Source organism: Megalobrama amblycephala, linkage group LG5 (assembly GCF_018812025.1).
Source record: "Megalobrama amblycephala isolate DHTTF-2021 linkage group LG5, ASM1881202v1, whole genome shotgun sequence".
Taxonomy (NCBI): Eukaryota; Metazoa; Chordata; class Actinopteri; order Cypriniformes; family Xenocyprididae; genus Megalobrama; species Megalobrama amblycephala.
In genome coordinates, this window is record NC_063048.1 from 20,725,044 (window position 1) to 20,744,294 (window position 19,251).

At 39.2% G+C, this 19,251-nt stretch overlaps 1 protein-coding gene across 1 annotated transcript in view; it reads left to right on the forward strand.

Annotated features, from left to right (window-relative positions):
• The window catches only part of birc6 (baculoviral IAP repeat containing 6), a 114,880-nt gene that overhangs the window by 11,574 nt on the left and 84,055 nt on the right, over positions 1–19,251 (forward strand). Inside the window, 16 exon segments of the mRNA XM_048191151.1 lie at positions 4,739–4,876; positions 8,334–8,527; positions 9,002–9,113; positions 10,338–10,420; positions 10,589–10,811; positions 10,900–11,069; positions 11,162–11,220; positions 11,336–11,712; positions 11,715–12,828; positions 14,152–14,295; positions 14,607–14,832; positions 15,029–15,189; positions 15,307–15,438; positions 15,534–15,665; positions 18,262–18,428; positions 18,744–18,877. Coding sequence (XP_048047108.1) covers positions 4,739–4,876; positions 8,334–8,527; positions 9,002–9,113; positions 10,338–10,420; positions 10,589–10,811; positions 10,900–11,069; positions 11,162–11,220; positions 11,336–11,712; positions 11,715–12,828; positions 14,152–14,295; positions 14,607–14,832; positions 15,029–15,189; positions 15,307–15,438; positions 15,534–15,665; positions 18,262–18,428; positions 18,744–18,877 — 3,566 coding nt within the window.

Below are 19,251 nucleotides of genomic sequence, written 5' to 3' on the forward strand. Positions count from 1 at the left end.
TACTAGATAATATCACATGTCCGCACATTAGTTCCTTAGCATTTACTTAGTAATAGGCCACATCTCAGCATTTGTTTGTTGAGATTAACAGCCTGATCAATGGAAAGAAATTAATATTTGTATTTACTAAGAATGCATTAAATTGCTCAATACCACTTACTTTGTGATCAGTGACAGTAAAGATAAAATGTTACAACAGATTTCTATTTCAAATAAATGCTGTTCTTTTGAGCTTTCTATTCATCAAAGAGTCCTGAATTTATTTTTATCATGGTTTCCACAAAAAAATATTGAGCAGCACAACTGTTTTCAACATTGATGATAAGAAGAATAGCCTAAATGTTACTTAAGCAGCAAATTAGAATGTTTTCTGAAGGATCATGTGATGCTGAAGACTGTTGTAATGTCTGCTGAAAATTCAGTTTTGCCATCACAGGAATAAATTACATTTTTAAATATAGAAAACCATTATTTTAAAAAGTATTAATATATTACAAAAATTTTGCTCTTAGTTTATTTTTAATCAAATAAATGCAGCCTTGCATAAGAGACTTATTTCAAAAACGTTAAATCTTACTGACCCCCAACCTTTTAAACAATAAAGTAGTTATATCTAATCAGCAGTTAAAAAAACCTGCATAGGTCGACGTTAATTCGAATAAATTGTCTAAATTGAGTGACTGCTTTTTAAAGCGATTAGAAATAAACATGCGTCAGTGACATAATTATCATTCTTCTGATGCTTGAAATCCAGTTTTGATCTACGTGGGTGTAATATTGTCAAAAGTACCGACTTAGGTGCCAAGTCAGTACTGCAATTTTAAAAATGTGATGATACCCACATTTCCCCCTAGAATTTTGAGCGCTGTTGAGTGGATTCTTAAACATTTGGCCATTGTGTTCACTCACTCATCAGATATGTCTGTGATTGGCTACAATGATCAACACTTCAAAAACATGTTTTAAATTAACATCAATGACAATCTGTCTATCAGTGGATATATTAGGGATCCGCTGATAGACGTCTGCTTTCAAACGCTCCCGTGTATATCTGTGTAAGTGCTCGGTGAAGAGCGTCAACAATGTCTATTTATGACGGTATCGTAAATGGTATCGTCACATTTTTAAAATTTCAGTACCGACTTGGTTGGTACCGAAGTCCGTACTTTTGACAACACTAAATGTGTGTTTGTCTGATGATATTTTTACATACACAATAGAGGCTATTGATGTTAAAACAAACTTCTGCAGGCTGTGAGCTGTTCCTCAAGGGAGCCAAATCTGTTCTGCTAGGTCACATGAGTTAACTTATGAGTTCCCCAGTCTCAGACGGAAGTGCCTGAGTCATGTGACTCAACTTATTGCTGTTCAGAAAGGCCATTCATAAAAGTGTACAGTGAAATGTGAGAACTGAAGCGTAAACGTGAGTCATCAACAAAGCGCTGAAAGCAAAACTGTTTATCTAGTTTTTTTTAAATGACATTGTTAATCGTGACTAGCTTATTGTTTTTATGGTATTGATTTTGGTATCAACATGGATAAATGGGTGAGACGGAACATCTTATCAAGACTTATAAATGAGGCTTGCCTTCATGTTCAGTTTTTCTAAGCTCTGGGGCGGTGTTGTACTTCTGTAGTCATCTAAAATTACATTGCCATCATGCCATTTTTATTTCACACACAAATAGCATAAATATTTGGAGATCTCTAGGTGGAACTAACAGATACAGTATTGTTTGAAATGTCAGGTGTAAGTTCCTGTGATGTCCTTTAGGTTGTGAGTAATGTAAAGCATGGGTTTCCCTCTGAGCTGTCATTAAAAGATGCACAACATATTAGGGTGATTCATGACAATATTCCCCAGTGCATTGAACTTTATGGAGTGAAATATGAAGTGACATGTCATGATGTGCTCGGCTTCACAATTGTCAGTGTCGACCTTGTGGACTTTTCACATAACATATTAGTATGAAATGAAAGAGAGACTGATTTTGTGTGTATTTAGATTAATCATTCAGTAACCATTAGACTTAAAGGTGCCCTAGAACTTTTTTTTAAAAGATGTAATATAAGTCTAAGGTGTCCCCTGAATGTGTCTGTGAAGTTTCAGCTCAAAATACCCCATAGATTTTTTTAAATTCATTTTTTTAACTGCCTATTTTGGGGCATAATTAGAAATGAGCCGATTCAGGGTGTGTGCCCCTTTAAATCTCGTGCTCCACGCCCCAAGAGCTCACGCTTGCCTTAAACAACATAAAAAAAGTTCAAACAGCTAATATTACCCTCAAAATGGATCTTTACAAAGTGTTTGTCATGCAGCATGTCTAATCGCGTAAGTACAGTGTTTGTTTTGATGTTTACATTGATTCTGAATGTGTTTGAGGCTGTGCTCCGTGGCTAACGGCTAATGCTACACTGTTGGAGAGATTTATAAAGAATGAAGTTGTGTTTATGCATTATACAGACTGCAAGTGTTTAAAAATGAAAATAGCGACGGCTCTTGTCTCCGTGAATACAGTAAGAAACGATGGTAACTTTAACCACGTTTAACAGTACATTAGCAACATGCTAACGAAACATTTAGAAAGACAATTTACAAATATCACTAAAAATATCATGTTATCATGAATCATGTCAGTTATTATCGCTCCATCTGCCATTTTTCGCTATTGTCCTTGCTTGCTTACCTAGTCTGTTGATTCAGCTGTGCACAGATCCAGACGTTCTGCCCTTGTCTAATGCCTTTTATCCAGACGTTAATACTGGCTGCCCTTGTGTAATGCCTCAATCATGGGCTGGCATATGCAAATATTGGGGCGTACACCCCGACTGTTACGAATCTATGTTGAGATTCGCCTGTTCTTCGGAGGTCTTTTAAACAAATGAGATTTATATAAGAAGGAGGAAACAATGGAGTTTGAGACTCACTGTATGTCTTTTCCATGTACTGAACTCTTGTTATTTAAAGTCCCTGTAAAGTCATTTTAAAGTATGTGTTTTGAGTTTGTCACACCACAGAAAAATGTGTTATTAACCACCCTGCCAAATTTTAATGATTTAAAAAAAATCTGCAAGTAAATGAAATAAGTTATCAAAATCTCGAAAAAATAGGCAGCGCTCTCTGCTCTCAAACGCTGGGGGCGTGTCCGCTGTCGGCGCTGAAACCACACCCACTCGCGAGAGCTGCCGTCTCAACTTACTTGTCTAATGAGTCAAACATACTGATGCATATAAACAAAAGAATCACAGCTGAACTGTTGTCGAGTCGACAAATGACGGTGCCGCGAGACGGGAGGATAAAGGCCGGGACGGGAGAGACTCTGTCCGGCCCCATATATCATCGGTTATCGTCGGGACGGTAAGAAGGCCGAGGCGGGAGGGGGGCCGAGGTCTGTTCAGTCACATTCACCAAAAACAGCGGATTATCTGTGAATCCCAGCTGTCTGATTTAAGTTTATAAATAAGGAGACCGAGCATATTGTATATTTTAACAACCTTGTAATATGCATTTGCGTGACGAAGGCATTACTAGCTAAATGTGCAAAGGGCTATATAACTGTAATGACACTCGAGATTGAGCGAGTGAACCGCTGTAGAGGCGGCGCCACACTCGGTGCGTCATCGACAGTTATATAATCTTAGGGGCGGGGCCATGCTCGGGGGACGATGTGCGTCATTAGACCCGCATTTATAAAGTGTTTAGAAAGAATTCTCAGAATTTACTTTACAGGGACTTTAACTATGCCGAGGTAAATTCAATTTTTGAATCTAGGGCACCTTTAATATAGAGTCTAAAAAGTACTCTACCATTCAAAATTGATCAACTAGGCTGTTTGATCAAAAATACAGTAAAACAGTGATATTGTGCAATATTACAATTTAAATTAACAGAATTTTCAGCATCATTACTCACATGATCCTTCAGAAATCATTCTGATATGCTGATTTAGTGCTCAAGAAACATTTCTTCTTACAGTTTAAAACATTTGTGGTGCTTAAAATTTTTGTGGAAATGTAATACTTTTATTCTGGATTCTTTGAATTAAACGTTCAAATGAACAGAATTTATTTGAAATATAAATCTTTTTTAACCTTATAAATGTCTTTGCTGTCACTTTTGATCAATTTAATGCATTCTTGCTGAACAGTAGTTTCTCTCTTAAAAAAAAAAAACTGCAGTAAAAAGCAGCATCGTTCCTGTGCTATCAGTCCTTTGAGATCAATATCCCTTAATAATATATATAAGTATAATATAAGTAAAATATAAAAATATAATGGCATAACACCTCATCACTGTCATTTTATATTCACATACAGACACGATGAGGCCATCCATCACAGTTAGGGATGTGCGAGACTATTTGACTAGTTGATTAAACATGGAAATATTAGTCGTTTGCATATTTATTCTTTTTTTTTTTTGCACATTTAATGTTTTGCTTTATATTTTTACGAAGGCTAAGTTTAAATTACTGTCATGTTAATATTGCATTTTAAAATTAAGGGGTTTAGAGGTTTAGACTAGTCAGTTGCAAAATTTCAGTTTAAACGTTTATGAAATTAGTCGTTGCGCACATCCCTAATCACAGTGCAGTTGCCTTGAGTGTGACAGATTATTGTTCAATTGTTGCTCCTTTCCTACAAAATTCCTGATTTGTGAAAATGCCTATATTCTGTGCCTCTTAGGTTTGTATAGGTGGTAAGCATGAAATTAAATGTTCCTCTTGTTCCCCTGCAGGCCCAGCAGATGTTGTACGCGTGTATGGAGAAGGTGGATGTTTCCAACACAGAGGGCTACGATCTCTTTCTCACCCAGCTTAAAGAAGGCCTGGAGAATACCTCACATGAGACGGCAGCCAATCACAAAGTGGCAAAGGTGAATCATTAATCGTTATAATTGTTTTTGTAACCACAGAATTGTAAAAAAAAAAAAAAATCTGAAATATAAATAGCATAATGAAATATCAACCTAGCCCACAATATGTCAAGCCCATTTCTGCCCAGTTGTGAAGTAATTTATATCTCGTAATTGCCTGTTTATTTCTTTTAATTTATATATCAGAATTGTGACTTTGTGGTTCACAATTTTAACTTCACATAATTATGACTATGTAGCTCACAGTTACGACTCTATAGCAACAATTGCAACTTAATTTCTCATAATTTACTTTATATAATCTGACCATTTTGACTTTAATTCTCCCAAGTATGACTTTATAGCTCCAGAGTCCAGTTGCAAATTTATTTCTCTGAATTGACATAATTGGGACTTCATATTTAATAATAGCAATTTTTTTCCCCTCGTAATTGATTATCTTAAAATTACAAATTTCTGTCTTACAATTTTTGCTTAATTTCTTACAATTGTGACTTTATTCTCTATTTACAACATATATCTGATTTGTCCTTGATGTGATTGTAGAATACATTTTTAAAGTGTTCTACAATTACAGTGCTGGTTCTCTCACACACGTTGTAGTATTGCTCATCTCTTCATTATTGTGCAGTGCTGGGATTTGGCTTCATGTTTCAGGGCTGAAGAGCTTCTTGCGAGCTACTTTTTCTTGAAATTCTGTACCCTATAAATTCGAATTAAAATCTCCCTGTACAGTCTGTGTTGACACACGTTTGCTGATGTAATGAAATCTGACTGTGTGTGTGTGTGTGAGTGTGTGTTTGGTAATAAGCCAGAATAGTTGAGTCATGTAGTATTACAGCATATAGATTATTCATGAGAGACATCCTCACGGTGACTGTGCAGACACACACAGACTGTATTGAACAGCGGTTCTGCAGAGCTTGGTGGTGTATCGGCAGCCCTGCAGAAAAAGGAGGATGATCAAAGACTCCCACTAATATACCTGAGATCCACCTTGAGGCTTCCTCTGTGTTTGTACAAGATGTCCTAAGTGCTACTGTAATAATGCAAAGAGAAGAGCACAAAGGAACGCTCAGTTCACAGAGTAACGCATGAATGGGTCTGACTTTAGATTGTGTTCGGACTCTCTGCAGCAAAAATGTACTAAGACTGCTTTCATTCTTTTGTTCTCTTTATTTTCAGTTTTAAAGTACTCCTTTGGTATTTACTTACTATACATACAACAATAAATCAAATAAACAAATGAAATAATTAAAAATAAATAAAAATAATGTGCCAGCAATAATAATATAACAATACCAATAAACGATATACAACAAATTGAAAAAGAGTGACCAAATAACAAATAAACAACAAAATGAAGCATAACAAGTAAACTAAAATACAATGAATCAAAATCAATAAAAAAAAATAGTTGAAATAAATTGTTTATGAAATAAAATAATTTAAAAAATAAAATTGTGCCATTAATAATAATATAAAATACAATACAAAATAATACAAATAAACGATATACAACAAATAAAAAAATACAAAATAAAAAGTAACAAAAAACACAACAAATTATAATACTATTAAATAACAATTAAATTGTTTATAAAAATAAATATTTAAAAATAAATAAAACAACTTGCCAGTAATAATAAAATAACAGTAAACAATAAATAAATAAAATAAATAAATATCAAAATAAACCATAACAAGTTAAAGGGGTGATGAACTGAGAAATAAAATTTTTCTTGAGGTTTTGACATATAAGAGGTCATCGTACTATAAGAATATCCTGTAAGTTTCAGCACTGAAAACTTCCTTGTTAGTCCAATAAAAGCTTTTATTGACACCAGACCCAGCAAACGACAGTTTTTTCAAAGTGGGGATCTATGACATCAAAGTAAAGCGATCAACGCCTACTTCATCACTGCCGGTTTAGCCCCGCCCACAGATTCACACATGACATGTAGAATAGATAGTCTAAGTAACATACGTGGTGCTAAACCAGATTGAGCTCCCAAGCAATAAACATGCTGTTGGGGATTACAAAATATTGTGTAGTGCCTGGACTCGACAGTAATGCAACAACATGTAAGTAACTGTGTTAAATTCTAATGCCTGATCTGATATGTAATGATGCATGTACAGTCAGATGTTCTTTGTTGGTGTCAGTAAATCAAACCCGTGACTAAACGTCAACTTGTTTCTCTTAGTAGGATGAAAATAATCTGTTATTTAACGGTGATTAAATTATATAAAGAAAGCGATCAAAGAAAGCTCCCTTTGCAATCGTTGGAGCAGCGTGCGCTGAAGCTGTCAATCAAACAGCGTGAGTTTATCAGTGACTGACGCGCAAAAACTCCCGTTTTATTCAACAAATCTCTTAGATATATATCGTGTTTGCACTGTTGGTAAAGATGAAAGTATTTGTTAGTGTTTAACTAAAATACAATAAATTAAATAATCAATAAATAGTTAAATTTATAAAAATAAGATATTTATATATTTTCTAATTTTTTGTTCTCTCTGTCTTTTTCTTGCTTGCTTGCTTGCTTTCTTCCTCTCTTCTTCCTCTCCCCTTTCTCTTTATCTCTCTCTTTGACTCTGGGGCTGATCTTGAGCTCTCATTACTGCAGTTTCTGTAATATCAGATGCAAACTGTGTACAGAGAGCAGCGATTTCTTTAGTCTTTTGTGGATAGTACGTACAGATCACATATGTGTAATGAGAAAACAAGAGAAAAGGTTATCGCACTAGTAGTCTGCTGCTCCGTTATTTACATTCTATGTTAATAAGAACCCCTCATGAATGCTGATCTAGGCGTTTGTGCATCTAGATAAGAGGCATGAAACTGATTCTAGATCAGCACTCTTTACATAAATGGACTTCTGAAGTTAATAATGGCTGCATGTTTCTCCCCTGCGTCCTTCAAACCATCAGCATAATACTGCAGTCCTGTTCAGTTTCGCAGTGGACCATGGCATCAGCCTCATGTGGTAAAATGAAAGTGAATGCAGCATTCCCTCCTGTTGTCATCCAAGCACCCTTTTTTACGTAATTTGGCCGACATCCAAATCGCACTGCTGTAACAATGAGCATCAGCTATGGAGATGGATTTCTCACTCAGCTCTCCATTGACCCCTGTCAGACCACTACACTGGGTTCTGGAACTTTCCTGGCTCTTGGAAAGTGACCCACAGATCAAGTTATTTCACATTTTGTTTGAACATTGGAGGTTTTCTAGGTTCAAATGAGAAGGAAAGTTCAAATAAGCCAGGATATTTGTGAACAAGCTTGTTTAGACAAGCTTGTTTAAATATTTAGATGCTTTGGCATGAAATTAGGCAGCCAAAAATCTTTGCAGGTGTTACAGACGTACACCAGTATTTCCATTTTTCATGACTGTTTGCTGTGAATGCTGTTGAAATTTAATGTCTCCCTCCGTCTTTCTCTCTCTCTTCAGTGGGCGACCGTGACCTTCCATCTCCCTCATCATGTGCTGAAAGTGGTAACAAGTGCCATCGTGAACGAGCTGAAAAAGTTGAATCAGAATGTGGCGGCACTATCGGTCGCCTCTTCGGTCATGGACAGACTTTCCTACCTCTTACCGAGCGGAAGGCCAGAACTGGGTGTTGGACCCGGACGCTCTGTAGACAGGTAACTGCATGAAACAGGGCCACAGGTTTTTTTTGTGTGTGTGTGTGTGTGTGTGTGTGTGTGAGACTTATTTGTGATAGCATAAGAGCATTCTGAATTGTAAATGTTACCTCAAATAGTGCAGCTTGAGAGGTGTGCTATTATTCTTCTGAACAATCAGACTTTCCATTTTCACTTGGTGGACGATGGGACTTGTTGATGAATGGACCAAAGCCACATCAACCTGTACATCAGATTTGGTGTCTTTTGGCCTGTTAATAAGGAAATAAGGAAAAAACTCTAAAAACACCCAGAACACCTTAAGTAACCACACTAGTCTAAAACACTTTGGAAACCACCTAGAACACCCAATAAGTTCTGTGTTCTCTTTACCAAAGATCACCAAAGTTCTCTTGTTTCACTTAATTGTGTGTGTGTGTGTGTGTGTGTGTGTGTGTGTGTGTGTGTGTGTGTGTGTGTGTGTGATATTTACAGGTCTCTAATGTACAGTGAAGCTAACAGGAGAGAGACGTTCACATCCTGGCCTCATACTGGCTACAGGTGGGCTCAGCCTGATCCCATGGCCCAGGCGGGCTTTTATCACCAGGTTTGTGTCATCACCATAGCAATGATTCTTTTCAAGTTGACTGTCATCTTTAAATTTTGCCCTAACATTCTCTTCTTAGGTCCTCTTTGCTTTGCTTTTTGTATGTTTTTATTTTTGGTTTCTTTTTTCACTGTTTGAATGATTCCTTTTAATGGCCACTGATTTTGAAAGCCAGATTGTATCACTATTTGGAAGTGCCTCATTTTGAGCCCAGACTAGGTCAACAAGAATAAAAGGAAAAAAATTTGAATTAATCAGACCATAAAAAAAAAAAAAAACGGGACACCACCGCCGATAAAAGGTTGAAATGGCTATTATGAGATCAATGAATGTTTCGCTTTCAGTTTTATTCTGATATCTGGGTATTCCCGATGATGCTATGGTACCTGGTGTATTGTCTCTACTCGAGTCACCATGCATGCCAAGAAGGGTTGAGCTGCGCTGGTAACCAAGGAGACCACACAACTCCTCTCACCCATGTTCCCTGTTGTCATGCCAACCGAACAGAGCGAGGGGAGAACAGTGGCTCTGTGTTGTGGATGAAAGGGTGATACACAGCAAAGGGACATTCTGTTAGTTTAAGAAATAAAGAATGAAATGGGAAAACGTGATTTAATTATGAACTGAAGTTACCTTTAAGGATTGTCCTGAAATAAAGAAGTTGGACAGGAAAGTAAAAAAAAAAAAAAAAAATTGAAAAATGAAAAGTGATCATCAAAGCACTCATTTGGGTCATGTGACTTTCTTTGACTTTTGCTTCTTGGTATTGCATTTATAGTGTTATATCAACTTTGTTTTTCAATGCAGAAGTAAGGTGTTTTCTGTGAATGTGTGAGACTTCTGATTTATCAGCCGCTGTAGGGAAATAACGAGAATAATATCAAAGTTCAGTAAAACATAAAACTGTTTGTGCTACAAACAAGTGTGTTTATAATTAAGACAATAAATTAAAATAGTATGGTAAGAAATTCCAGTTTGCAATATCAACATAATTAGCTGTTTTGTACAGCTAAAAATAAAAATAATAAAGCGAATGAAGCAAGACACATTAAGTTTACAAATAGCCACACCCACTCTTCCCTGAAAAATAAGGTGCACAAATATTGGTTTATTTACCTGTTGTCTATAAAATAACTTCGACTGGTCTATTTTTAGCTGTTTAGTGAGTTCTCTGAACATCTGTATGCATTGTAGATGGCGTTAACCACTCTTTCTTCCTTCTAGCCTGCTTCTACAGGTGATGACCGGGCCATGTGCTTCACCTGCAGCGTGTGTTTGGTGTGCTGGGAACCTACAGATGAACCCTGGTGAGAAGCATCCAACTAAAAAACAGCCCGCAACGTCACACTCACTCAAACAGTAGAAATCACACAGCTATGAAAAGCTTTATATAAATGCACCATAACGAAGGCCAAGAGCTGCAATTCCTCCAATTGCTATTAACCATTCCATTACTATATTTAATGCCTCTTTAGGTCCGAGCATGAACGCCATTCTCCCAACTGTCCGTTTGTGAAAGGAGAGCACACCCAAAACGTTCCTCTATCCGTCACCTTGGCTACCAGCCCTGCCCAGTTTCCAAGCGCAGATGGTTCGGATAAAATTGTATGTTATGGGTTCGGTAGCTGCCCTCATTTTCTTGCTACGGCAACCAAAAGGGGGAAGATTTGCATCTGGGATGTTTCAAAGCTTATGAAGGTATGTTGATCAACTCTAAAGTGTGTGCGAAAGATACAGTACGCCTAAATCTCAGTGCACTACATCAACTTTTTTCTCACCTATGCAGGTGCATTTAAAGTTCGAGGTGAACCCATATGACCCAGCCATCCTGAGGCAGCTGATTCTATCTGGCAGCGAGCAGCAGAGTCTCACAGGCACAGAATCCCGCAGACCCACGCTCTCCTGGCTAGAGGAGGCCACTTGCTGCTCTGACTTACCCAAACTAGAGGGGGACAGGTTCTAAACCCACATTTACACACTTTTTGCATTTTTAGACATCATACCCTATTATTGTGTTTATTGAACATTTCCTGTGTTTTTGTATCTAGCGATGACCAGATAGAGGACTCGGACAGCGAAGAGCATTCCAGATCAGAGTCAGTCACAGGTAGAAACATAATTTTCATATATTAACAACGTTTATTCATCACTTGGTTTATATCTGTGCCCAGTGTTGTCAATAAACACCTTACTTATTGTTCTTCCTTCTAATGTTTGTGTAGGCCCACTGGGTCAGAAGGAGACGATGGAGGTGAGTTTGGGAGTCACAGCTCTCAGTGTCCTACAGCAGCCTGAGAAGTTGCAGTGGGAGGTGGTGGCCAGTGTGCTGGAGGACACGGTTAAAGACCTGGAGGAGCTAGGGGCCAACCCCCCGCACTCACTGGGCCCCCCTAAAGCTGACAAGGCTAAGGATAGGCAGACTGAGCACCACAACATTCCCTTCCCCTGCCTGTTGGCCGGCGGACTGCTAAGCTACCGGTCAGCGGCTAGTTCTCCACTAGGCCCCCCTCTGTCTCGTCGCTCCATGGATAGCCCAGTAAGGACTGCTGCCCCCGAGGGGCTTGGACCAGACCAGGGTCCCATGGAAATCGAGTCCTGTAATCCCCCCACAGACTGGGCTCTCCGAACCTTCCACCAGCTGCCCCTGTGCATAGGACTATGCCCGTACTGCTCCTGTACAGCATCAAGGAAGCAGACGAGAAGTCTTCAGGGAAGGTGTTCACCCAGATGAACAACCTGATGAGCAAAGGGCTTCACGAGGAGGGCTTTACCGTCCCACAGATTATCGAGATGGAGTTTGACTCGCATGAGCAGCTGCTGCTGCAGGACCCTCCCATCACATACATCCAGCAGTTTGCGGATGCGGCGGCTGGGCTCGGACCTCTGGATGGGGAAAAGTGGAGCTCACTGGCTCCACGGCCGGGCTCTCTGGTGCAGTGTTTGCGGTTGCCGAAAGCATTAGAGGAAGAGAACCTGTATGTGGACTCCATCACGCCCTGCAGCGATGGCTTACACTTGTTAGTCGGTCTTCAACCATGCTCCGTAGAGTCCCTTAGTGCTATCAATCAGGTGGAGGTGTTAAACACCCTCAACCGTCTGCACTCGGCCCTCTGTGGTCATCGCAAAGGACAGACACTGGCCAATGGCCATGACGCCCACTCGGGCACCTCTCCTCCACAGACCCCTCTCATTCTGCCCCCTCACGACCAGCAACAGCCCCATACTTCCAGGCCTCTGGGGGGCAGTGGTGGTGGCGGATACCTTGCGCTCTACAAGTTAAATTACTCCACCCGCATCGTGACCCTGGAGGAGGAACCGGTGAAGGTGCAGCAGATTCGTGACCCACGGGATGCCGTTACATCTCTCCTCCTCTTGCCACCAGATGTGCTAGATGGCAGAGAGGATGACGGAGAGGAAACGTCTGAGGAGTCGACACCCTCTGGGCTCAAAAATGGCACGGGGACAGTGGCGTCCGCAGTGACGGCTGGCCCAAGTTTGGGATCAGCCACTGGGAAGGAGAAGAGAGGAGAGGTGGCCGGACTTGGACACCTGGTGGTGACTACACAGGCGGGTTACATCATGATTCTGGACTTGTCCACCCTAGAGGTGCTGGCAAAAGTGGAGCCACCTAAGAAAGAGGGGACAGAGGAGGTGGACCCCTTCGTCTCTGTTACCTACTGCTCAGGCACCGACCGGCTGTGTGCCTGCACAAAAGGTGAGCAAGTGTTTAGTTCAAATTTTCTGAAGAGACTCGATCGCTTTATATGATGAACAGATGGAATTTAGGCTTTTATTCGCAAATAAACATTCATCAACTCACACATCAGTTGTAAATGGACGCTCAAGCATGTTTGCTTAACATGCGAGAACCAATGAGGTTTGTTTTCGTGTGTTACTCAGCATGTTTGAGCTTTCAGAAGAGGTTTGTTCTCGTGCCTCAAGCACGTTTTGGTGAGCTTCTGTTTGTTCGCTGATCAATGTTTATATGTGAATAAAAGCCTAAATGACCTCTGTTCATCAAATAAATCAATTTGAGTCTCTTCAGAAAATTTGGACTAAACCACTCATATTCATATGGATTAGTTTTACGATCTCTTTATAAACTTTTTGAAGCCTCAAAGTGGTAGTCTCACAGCTGTCTATGGAAGGACAGAAAGCTCTCAGATTTGTCTGACGGGTTTGGAACGACATGAGAGTGAGACAGAATTTTCATTTTCATTTTTTTTTTAATTTTCATTAATGTGTTGCTCACTAACTAGGGAACGTGAGGTGTGAAGGTTCACTATTTCATTCAGTTTAGCTTGCTGCCCACACATCTCATTGCCATGGTAACCAATAAGGTTCTCATTAACCATAGTGGTCTTATCGACACACTCTCAAACATGGCCACTGTGTCACTGGCATCCATGAGATATGACCTTGGGGAGTCAAGGATTGCATGCAGTGTGTTTGTTCAGTGTACTGGTTTTTATCTTGTTCTTTTGATTGGCTGAATTACAAAATTGAGTGCTGTGGTCTGTTAAAATAAAATGTAGCCAATGGAGGAACACTATGTGTGTTTTTGAGTGTGACTGTGTACATTACATCTGTGAATGAATCCGTGGGAGAATAGGAGAATTCCACCCTTCCTTTTACTTTTTCTACTGTCTGTCAGTATATTTATTAAACAGTATTTGTTATTAGGACAAGCTTAAGACATCTTTTGACATACTTGGAGTTAGCAATTTGAACAAGCCCCTAACCCTAAGTGTTAACTGCGTACAATTTGGCTATGCACATGACCAGAACATCCTTGTAAATGACTAGAACACTAGAACATTCTAGCATTGTCATGGCAAGCACCATTTGCTCCAGAAAATTAAAACCTTGTTAATCTTGTTTTTCTAGTTCAGAGGAATATTTTGCCTTGCAGTACACGTTACATGTTTAGTAAACGTAAACACTTTTATTGAAGCGTTATTCAATTTTGGTTTCTGAATATTGATATTATAGCTAGAGCGCTTATTCGCACAATACATTTTTATTTTCCTTTCTGAAGGTGGAGAGCTTCATTTCCTTCAAATTGGAGGTGTGTGTGATGATATCGATGATGCCGACATTTTTGTCGACGTATCTAATAGGCCGGAGCAACTACTGGACGGAGCAAAACCCACATCGAATCCTTCGAGCCCAGGAATCACAGGTCAGCAACAAATGGCAGGGCATTAAACTTAAGAGTGTTTTTGTGGGGATCAAACAGATGGTTCACTTAATTTGCCCTTCAGCTACTTCACATCAAAGCCTTGAGAAATCCATTGGTCCTGCTTAATTGAATTTTTTCTATTTCAGGTGATGATGCAAAACAGATGATGCACAGTGCACTTTCTGGGAATCTTTTCTTTGTGTTCTTTGTTCATTTTGTCATCTGATGTAGAGTTTCTCTTACTGTGAAATGGTGATTTGCCTTATACCCATGGAAATGTACAGTACAGTAAGCCTTGTGTCTGTTGGCAGGAGTTGACCTCCTGGTGGACCAGCCATTAACTGCAGACACACTTTCTTCTCTGGTGGAGCTAACACGTTTTGAAACGCTGACGCCACGCTTCTCCGCAACAGTGCCCCCTTGCTGGGTGGAGGTGCAGCAGGAACAGCAACAAAGGCGGCATCCGCAACACCTTCACCAGCAGCACCATGGCGACGCAGCGCAACACACACGCACCTGGAAACTACAGAGCGACAGGTATACATTTACATACAATATACATATACATAGATATTTTTTTTAAATATATTTAAGAACCATATAATAACAGATATTTAATGTTAATGTTAGTAAATATTTGATGTAAAAATAGCCAAAAATTTACTCTGGAGTAATGTTTACATAGTCTTTTTCTCCTTTTTTGCATGTAATGTGTAATCTCTCTCTCTCTCAGCTCCAGCTGGGATGAGCATGTGTTTGAGCTGGTCCTGCCCAAAGCTTGCATGGTGGGACATGTGGACTTCAAGTTTGTGCTAAACAGCAGTATTACTAACATCCCACAAATCCAGGTCACACTGCTGAAGAACAAAGCACCAGGCCTGGGCAAAGTCAACGGTGAGTTCAGGAACAAAAACTTAAACAGAAAAAAAGGGAGAATGTTCACTGTAGATTAGTTTGATTCATTTTTATTCCCCAAATGAATAATTTGTTGTGTAAAATTTTGTATTGCAGAGACCGCAGTGGACAGGCAGATTGTCTTCCCCTTGTCTCATGTTTTGCACTCAAATGGAGAGAAGAATGGACAACCACACCTGCACGACTTCTCAGATGACATCCAGTTCATGGACATCGAGGATTCGCCAGGTAAATGTGCTGAGGAAAAAGCCATCTTGATCACCTTAAAATGTTATGTTAATTTCTGTCAGCATTCTTTAAGAATACATCTCTATCTGTCTCAGGCTCCAGGCTGTGTCCGTTCCTGCAGGAACACAAAGATGATATCTTGTGTGGGCCGGTATGGCTGTCCAGCGGACTGGATCTGTCTGGACACGCAGGGATGCTGAGCCTTACAAGTCCCAAACTCCTCAAAGGTTTGTCTGGGCATCACAAGCCATTTATAGCAACCACTCCCAACCATCCAGCAGTGTGCCAGTAGAATTAGAGTAAAACAACACAGCTATGAACCAATGAAGAGCTGCATGCTGTATTTTACTGGCGTGAATATACAACATAAAAAAATACTGAGTGTACCTTAAATGAAAGTCATTTGGGTGTTGATAAATGGGATATAACCAACCAAAATCAATTTTCATTTCATACAAAGCATTTTCTCTTTATTTATGTAGACATTAAAACAGATTTAACTGTCTTGGTTTCCATTGTAAATATCTCTTGTTGTTCTTAAAGACACAATATGTAAGATTTTTGGATTCAAATATCCAGAAACCTCTAGAACAAAACTGTTATATGTTTTGTTGACTTGTGTACTTGCATTATCCCAGATGTTTCCAAGACTGTTTAAATCCAGAGAAAGAAGCAATACAATTGAGGGCTCTCAAGTTTTGGAGAGAGGCAAGAGTGACATCTCCACAGTGTTTCCCACAGGATTTTGTGAGACTGTAGTGGGTGGACATCGGTTCCTCTAGGGGGGTCCGGGGGCATGCCCCCCGGAGGAAAATTTTGTACATTTTAAATTTAAATGCATGAATCTAGTGCATTCTAAGAGCAAAATTAAGTGACTAGATCAATGAAGAAATTTGTTCTCTTGTAAACAATTTTGTGCTCTAAAAGTAATTTATTTATTGCTGATGGTTGGGCACATTAGTCACGTACACAACATATAGTAGGCTAAATGAGAGGTCATAAGTGGTCAAACATGTAGAGTACACATTTAAACCATTAAAAATATGTAGCAAAAGAGGTTACCTTTGTTGAATTAATTTATTAGTGGGAGCCTGTGACTGTATTTGTGGAACTAATGGTCACTCTTTGATTTGTTAACCAATCCAGAATGCACTAAACACACCACTTCATTATAGATAAAAATAAAAAATGAATAAAAATATATAATCATAAGCTGACCAATAAATAAATAAGTAAACTAGGTAAGTATATAATTCAGCAGCAAAAAATATTCTAGCCTAATTCTTGGAAGAAAAAAAAAAAGCTATGGAATGGCTTCAGATGACTTTGAATATAGTGCACGAAAACTTAATTGGTGCTAGTCTACTTATTTTGCTCTATGACTCCCACTTTTGCCATATAAAGGAGCGCAATTATCAGACGGTAATTTAAATATCGCGTCATATCCGTATTCATATTTTGAGACTGTGGCGGGACCAATTAGAATGTGGCGGGCCGCCACAGTCTAGTCAATGTATGGGAAACACTGATCCATGGCCAGGATATAAAATGTGACATGATTTTAAAAGTGACCTATAACATCGACGATGCAATACACTAATTTATTTAGTGCTAATAAAATTATTAAAAGTATTTGGAGAGAGAGATGTTTAATGTAACAAAATGGCAGTCCTCGTGTGATAGCAAAATATAACTAGGCCTAGACTACTTGTTCTGAGCAGGTGTCAATGAACAGGCTGTAAAACTGTTGTCTAAGTTCACACTCATGAAAAACTGAAGCTGATTATCTGATTATCTAACAGCAGTCAAGTTGTCATTGTTTGTGTCAAACAAGTTGTGAATTTGTTGTAACATTAAAACAGGAGATCATGACTTACTCTGTGCTCAAAGTGATGCTCAGAGCTCCAGTGGTTTCCTCTGTGGGTGAACGAGGATGATGGTGAACAATTCCAGGATATGTTTTTTTTTCATTGGTTGTTGCGTTAAATCTTACCCAGATACAATAGTGCTATTTTCTGATTGCTCTTTCTTTTTTTTTGATTGGCTGATAAGTGGCAGGTTCGAGACGCGCTTGATTCCTGCCCGGTTCCATAGAGAGAGCGGTGCGGCCAGATACATTTTGGGCGCTGCGGCATATTAAATATATGATAATTAGTTTTTCTGCGTGAGAAATACAATGTGTGGCGGAAGTGCGTGGCAAAAGACCGAAATGAGTGACACTTGAGAGCCCTGACAATATGTTTTAAAATTAATTGCATGCCATTTATCAACACAAGCAATCCAGCATTTATTGATATGATATTCTAATATCGATCTAGCATACTGCAGTGTGCAACAAGTGTCTCATTGCAGCTGCCGAGCGAACGCACAGAGTAACATTATAGCATCATTTTCAACGCACTCAAATGTATCTAATATGATAAACAGCACTGCGTTACCTCACATTCGCTTGATCGGAAGAAGCGGCGACCGTGGCATAGTAAAAGTCCCGCTGCTCTCGAGCCATGTGTCGCGCTCGTCTATCATTAGCAGTCGTACCAGCAGCCTCGTTCTGCTCCCACAGCACTTGGCCCTGCTCTGCTTCATACTACAGTATCGTTAATAATCTCATCCATGAACATGATTTCTGCCCGAGTCCTGTCAGATTCTTTTACACCGGCTGTGAGGTGAAGACTACAACTCCCATGATTCCACGCTCAATCTCTGCCTCTGTTTTGAATTGGCAACCTCCTAGAAGTGAAAAATGACACATTGTGCCTTTTTAAAACAAATGAAATCTTCATGTAAATGTGAAATCCTTTTCTTTTTCATTCCACTTTCTAGGCATGGCAGGGGGAAAATATCGTTCATTCCTGGTGCACATTAAGGCAGTGAGTGATAAGGGTTTGGATGAGAGTTTGAGGCCTGTGGTGCGGATGCCCTCAGCCAAACCCCATAGTAGTAAAGCTCACTCACTCTCGTCCCTGCTGCAGAGGGCTCAGGCCACCAAGGTACAGCAAAAACAGACTTTTGCAAAAAACAAACTGTAATTGACTTTTGCGCAATCTTAAGCTGAAGTGTGTAAACCTTTGTGTTCATTCAAGCTGTTTCAAAACACCATTTCCTGCAAACACTGACGTCATAGATTTGTGTGCTGGTTGATGGGTTGTCTAACTGCTATATAGACCCCTAGTGGCTGTGTAGCTACATTACTTCATAAAAGAAATAGGCCTTCACTTGATCTTTTTTCACTGGAATAAGAGGTAAAAGCCATATGATGACCACCACTACAGTTCTAATTTTCCTAAAATCTCTCTTCTTTTCAGGAAAAGGCCTCCACGTCCAAAGCAGATCCTCAGCCTGCCCCTAAAAAGCCTGATAACTTGCGTGGCTGTGACTTGCTCCAGGAAGTGTCTGTCACAATCAGGAGATTTAAGAAAACGTCTGTACCCAAAGAACGGTAAGAGATACTGTGAACTATACAAAAGTTCAAAAGTTTGGGGCTGTTTTATGCTGCATCAAACTACAGTAAAAACAGTAATATTGTGAATTATTATTACAATTTAAAACAACTGTTTTAATTTGAATATATTTTAAAATGTAATTTATTCCTGTAATGCAAAGCTGAATTTTCAGAAGCAATTATTCCAGTCTTTAGTGTCACACAATCCTAATATGCTGTTTTGGTGCTCAAGAAAGATTTCTTGTTATTATCAATGTTGAAAACCGTTGTGCTACTTAATATTTTTGTGGAGACTGATACTTTTTTTTCAGGATTCTTTGATGAATAAAAAGTTCAAAAGAACAGCATTTCTTTGAAATGGAAATGTTTTG